This window comes from Lygodium microphyllum, chromosome 19 (assembly GCF_053477565.2).
Source record: "Lygodium microphyllum isolate KBCC chromosome 19, Lygodium_microphyllum_v1.1.10, whole genome shotgun sequence".
Taxonomy (NCBI): Eukaryota; Viridiplantae; Streptophyta; class Polypodiopsida; order Schizaeales; family Lygodiaceae; genus Lygodium; species Lygodium microphyllum.
This window is the reverse complement of record NC_141153.1, coordinates 103,711,426-103,717,425: the sequence shown is the minus strand read 5'-3', so window position 1 is coordinate 103,717,425 and position 6,000 is coordinate 103,711,426. Positions and strand designations below refer to the sequence as shown.

General features: G+C 46.1%; 1 protein-coding gene across 1 annotated transcript; it reads right to left on the bottom strand.

Annotated features, from left to right (window-relative positions):
• Positions 1-287: 287 nt before the first annotated feature.
• Positions 288-4,131, bottom strand: LOC148020232 (receptor-like serine/threonine-protein kinase At2g45590). Its single transcript, XM_087700556.1, has 2 exons — positions 3,690-4,131; positions 288-3,602 (listed from the first exon to the last, which is right to left on the bottom strand). The coding sequence occupies exon 2, from the start codon at positions 3,237-3,239 to the stop codon at positions 867-869; it is 2,373 nt and encodes a 790-aa protein (XP_087556682.1). The 5' UTR covers positions 3,240-3,602; positions 3,690-4,131; the 3' UTR covers positions 288-866.
• Positions 4,132-6,000: the final 1,869 nt, after the last annotated feature.

Below are 6,000 nucleotides of genomic sequence, written 5' to 3'. Positions count from 1 at the left end.
CCGTACATAAATGAAGTGTCAACTCACACACTCCACAAGCTACCTTTAGGTTCTCTTTATACTGAGAATCTGCAAGTACATTAATGAATGCTTGTGATCACACCCTCTTTGTAGATAAAAAATAAAGAAGTTATCTTACCCTAAACAAGATTGGCCAATAACCAAATAAACAATAAAAGGACTACCCATAAATTAGGGTGTGGGCACCTACATCTAACAAACTCTCTCCAACAAACGAGTCCATACCTTAAAATAATGTGTATTCACACTCGCACAAGAGTAAGTGGTTGTTGAAACACACTATCAGGATAGCACACCCCCCTAGCTCCCAACCCAACAACAAAAATGGAAGCCCTCCCCCTCTTACATTCACTCACATGCACTTATCATCCCCACTCTAAATAGCCAATGGGAGACCCATGCCCACTTACCCATGCCTAAGCGCACAGTGAAGAGGCGACTCAAGACCTACAATTCAAATGAAAGATCGGAGAATCTCATGGAAGTGAAAAGCCTTTCGGACCACAATCCAGAAGGCCTCACAAGCTACCCAAAGGCCGGCTACAGACATGCTACACTTTGCTGCTCTTCACTTTGCTTGGACGTGAACTGCAATTCTAAACATTGAATAAATACAAAGACCCAAGAAAGCACTCAAATTTATGGAGGAAACTCCCAATTTCTAAACTGAGAATTTTTACACCGGAGGAATCCCCTCCAACCATGATAACCTGTAGATTGCCAGGCCAATGCTCAGAGAGCCAAGCATGCTGCTACCATGGGCCAAATGATACGAACGCACCTTGATTGTCAGAACTTAAGGCCTCATCTGGTGATCCAACAGCGACACTCTCAGGATGCTGTTGTCAGTTTACACTTTCTGAAGACAAACTCTGCTTACGAGACTTGTACCGGTGACGACAAGGTGGGGAAGGAGAGAACTCCATTGGGAGAGCTGGAGCTTGAGCCTCTCCCAACAAGAACTTCACCACGTCCGCCATGCTGGGCCTTGCAGCGGGCAGCCGTTGCAAACACAAAAGGGCGACTGTGATGCAGAGACTGGCTTGGTCTCTGCAGTAATCTCCATTCAATGCGGCATCCACTAGGTCTAGCACATTGCCTGTGTGGGCAAGATGCCTGGCCCAAGAGATGAGATTCGCCCTCTCAAACTGTGTAATAGGGGATGCCATCACCTGCAAGGGCCTTCTACCCGAGATGATAACAAGGAGGAGAACGCCAAAACTGTACACATCGCTCTTCTCTGAGAGCACACCGTTGCCTCCATATTCCGGAGCAACATAGCAAATAGTGCCTCTCATGCTGGGCGTGCTGTTTAATCCTTTGCTTAGAAGATCCCCACTCCACCATTCCCTGCTGAGGTTTTGCTCTCTTTTCTTCTTCCTTGCTTTCAGCTCTTGGCTTTTTGCCAATGAGTCATCTTTCCACCACTCCCTGCACCTGTTTATGTTTTCCCCGTCTCCCTTGCAGTTCTTCTTACTCTTTGTGCTTTCCTCATCCTCGCTGTTGTCATCTCTCCACCACTCTAAACTAGCACTTCTCCAGCTCCCCTTGTCAGCTTTCTTCTTTTGTCCCTGATTACTCTTCTTGCTTAGCTGCTGCGTGTTACCGCTTTCCTGATCCTTCCACCATTGCCAAACATCTCCAGCTTTGCATTTCTCCTTCCTTCTTTTCTCTGACTGTGCCTCAGAAGAAACCTCCTCCTGAGAGACGCTTCCCCACCACTCTGAACTTCTCGAAGTATCTCTCCTCTTCTCTTTCCAGCTATCCAAAGACAATACTTCTTCCCCAGCACTCTGTTCCTCTGTCAAGCTGCATTCCTTGCTCGTCGGAAGCTTCTCTTCTTTCCTATCATGTTCCATCCACTGAAGCACATAATCCTTCCCGCTTAGCTCACCACTGCTCTCTTGTCTCCACCACCAATCTCTACCAAAGGATCCTCGTTTCTTCTCTTTGGACTTCGTACCTACAAACTGCACGTCTTTCCCACTGTCGACGCTTAGCATGTCGTCGCAGATATCTGGCTGAGAATCCTTGGAGACAGCAGCTTCAAGTTCCAAGAAACTGCTAAGCTCTTCAGTGGCATAAGAGCTTGGCCTTTCTTCGCCCTGTTTCTCCTCGATCTCCACAGGCTCAATAGCGCTCGACTCTTGTTCTTTCACAGGGCTATCTCTTGTAGCTGTTGTGCTCTCCTCCCGGGCATAATCCACCTTCTTGTCCTGCTCTTGGTAATCATGCACCTGCTTGTCGACCAAAGACGATACATCGGTGCTGATGGGGGACGCTGTGAAAATACTAGGAGATTCCTTGCTAGACGTGCTTTGACGGACGGCCAGCTTTTCCTCGTCGACGTTCTCAGGCAGCGGTTCTTCATTCTTACAGACATCCCTTTTCTCTCTCTCTGCGGACCTCCTTCGCCTCCTATTTCTGTGGTGCTGCTGGTGCTGCGGCTGCTCAACCCCTACACCTGCAACCACTTCCGACTCCGATTTCAGCCTTGCAAGGCCGAAGTCGGCTAACCGAGCAGAGAACTCCCAATCTAGAAGGACATTGCTCGGCTTGACGTCTCCATGGATGATCGAAGGATCACATTTGTGGAGAAACGCCAACGCTTTTGCAGTGTCGACAATAATGTTGAACCTCTTTCCCCAGTCTAGGCTAACAGGGTACTCATCATCGAACAAAGCTTCCTGCAGGCTGCGGTTGTGCATGTACTCGTAGACAAGGAGCCTTTTTTTGCCATTAGCACAGAAGCCGAGGAGGCCAACAATGTGAGGTGAGGAAACGTTGCCGATGACGGAGAGCTCGTTCTGGAACTCCCTCTCTCCTTGCAGAGAAGTGGTGTCTAGCCTTTTGACAGCAATTTCCTGGCCATCTGGAAGAACACCCTTGAAGACAGCTCCAAAGCCTCCTTGTCCGAGCTTGCAATCACTGCTAAACGAGCGAGTTGCACCGTTGAGCTCCCGGTGGCTGAACCTGCGAACCTTACTGCAAGAACAGTGACGTTTCTGAGCTCTCAGCCTCTGGCTAAGGATATGAAAGAGAAGGAAGATGGCCACAAAGGCAGCAACGCCTCCGCCTAAACCAAATCCGACGACGAGGAAGACGTGCGTTCGAGAAGACTGTGATGGAGGAGGAGCAGCAAAAGGAGGCGAAGTAGGAAGAGGAGGAAGGCTTGGAGGAGCTGCATCTACTACTAGGAAGGTTTGTCTGGATGGCATGATAACGGGCTCCTAATCATGCTCTCCGTTTCTTCAGCCACACGGGCGGAAACTTGAAGGTCTCATGACAAGGAAGCATTATTAGCATCAGGCAGGTAGGAACTTGGAAGGTTTAGCCAAAAGGCAAGGTTAGACTGGGGAACTTGGAAACCCAGCACGGGGAATGGCGTTTTTATTAAGCTCTAAATGTCTGCTTCAGAAGGACTGTGGCCAGTGGCCACAGATTAAAGAGAAAAGGGGGGAGAGAGAGGGGGGAGAAGAAAGTTTGCTTGATGAGCTGCTTTAATGGAGAAAAGACAAATGGAATGAAGTTCGGGAGATCACCTTCGTGATTACAGGAAGCGTGCACCTGCAAGTCGGCTTCTGACAGCAGAAAACGGGAACTCAGTAAAGAACCGCGCGCAAGGCTTCAAAAGTTCAGACTAGGTATCCATAGGTGCCAGGTGGTACCGTAGTAGGAAGTTGGAAGTTGGAAGAAGAAGGCAAGAAGAAGAAGCCAAAGCCAATCGAGAAGGTCCACACTGCACAGACACTGAGTCTCTGAATCCTGACTGCCAGTGCCACCGTTTATTATCTCTGCTGTCATGGATTGTTGTAAGTTGTAATAAGTCTGCAATGGCTTCTATTTCCTCGACTGGAGTCTGATCAGAGTCTTCTCTCCTAGTTTGCAGAAGCAGTTCATCCTTGTCGCTGGTCTACCCGTGACCCGTCCATTCTAGGCAATGGTGAAAAGATGAAACGTGGAGAGCGATGAAAACAGACAATGAGAGCGTATGACGCAGAAGATGGCACATGAAACTTCTTTATCATCATCTACTGGGCGGGTTTTCTGACATGGCTTGTGGAGACATAGCCTGGGCCCTGTAGCTACATATCGGTGGAGAAAAGGGGGGGGGGGGGGGGGGGGGGGGGGGGGGTGGCTACTCCGCCACGCCTGGCTGTTCGGAAAAGATATAGCAAGGGGTCATGATCAAATGATAGAATGCACCGCCTTTTCTACCCTATCGTCTTACCTTCGAACATGCTAGCCTAGCCCTTCCACGTTCCCACCCTTTGCCGCGCCCCTCCCCCAACACACAGCCCCCCGCACACACACACACACACACACACACACACACACACACAAAGTTCAAATGCACATCACCTTTTCAAATTCGTTCCAATGATAGAATGCACACTCGCCCTTTTTTGAAGGTCCACTTTTAAAATGTCTTATTTGCTTTTGAAATTTGGACTACATAAGAGCACCTTCACGTACTTTCAAAATGATTTGTTTGCCTTTGGAGTCCAGGCTCCATAAGAGTACCTTCATGTGAGCTAAGAGACATCCGGACTCCCACACCTGACCCTAAAGTGTAGCTCCCAAGGCCAATCATGGTAACGTTGGTGAGACTCCATAGGCAACCAATGACTTTCTAAGGAGTCCTCGAGTGGTACTACAAACTCTTGGCAACAACTCTCATACATATGCCAGCAAGCAACAACTCAATGGTAGGATGACTATGTGAGAAATCCACGATCAAGAGTTCAAATCCTAGATCCAACAGCTCAATGGTGTCTTAGCCTTGAGGTACAAAGATTGGGATGAAACCAAACCACAATCAGTTAAAATCCTAGATCCAATAGCTCAATGGTGTCTTAGCCTTGAGGTACAAAGATTGGGATGAAGCCAAACCACAATCATTCAAATCCTAAATCCAATAGCTCAATGGTGTCTTAGCCTTGAGGTACAAAGATTGGGATGAAGCCAAACCACAATCATTTCAAAATTTGACACATTCTAGAAAACTCTCAAGGAGAATACTTTTGCACAATTTATGGGACTGTTACAATTAGCCATAAGGTATGGTATATCTTGTGGTACATTAGATATGCTCACCATAGTCAATGACTCAAACCCTTCTTTGTGCATATATATTATATTAAGAGAGGTGTGACAATAGTGATATGTAGGAGTGGGCATCAAATCGAATCAAAACGTGTAAGATACAAGAGTCACATCATCAGATGTATTAGTTATTGGAAAATCATGTACAATTCAAAGATGCACAAACTCATTTTCCACTAATCACTAAAGTGAAACTCCACATTGCAAGACACATAATTCAAAAGCGTGAGGACATATCTACCACCAATCACCTAGTATTACCAACACAGATATGGTATCATAATAAAAATGCACAAACTAGAGAATCTAAAATGAAAATCATAACCGAAAAAAATAGAACCGAAATTAAAAGGGCAATGGGGTGAAATGTGTGCATGTCACATAGGCATCCAAACGAGATTATAAAAGACAATTAAAGCAAATATAGATTAACGATTTCACAACAATCTACATGAAGGAAGTATTCTTGCCATACATCCTCATTAACTATATATATGGAAGGTTTTTCAACATCATTGTTTTTAGGAAACAAAACTTTAAGACAATGTGATGATTTCACTCTTGAGAAAAGGACATACAATTACCCAAAGTGTAAATATTGGGCTTTTCAAGTAGTCTCAAGATTGACAAGATTTGACCATAAATCTTGTTAATTGCAATGATATCTCCAATGTTTGTCCCCATGATTGTTACAGAGAGGTGGGGATTAAGCAACATTTTAGTCAAGGCTCAACATCGAAATGGGTGGGAAACTTGAAATGTGACCTATGTGATAGCAAAGCGAGTAATGGAGGACAAGTCATAAGAAAACTCCACACGGCCCAAAGTGTAGAAGTCTAGCATAGATGGTGACATGGAGGTGGAATCCTATGC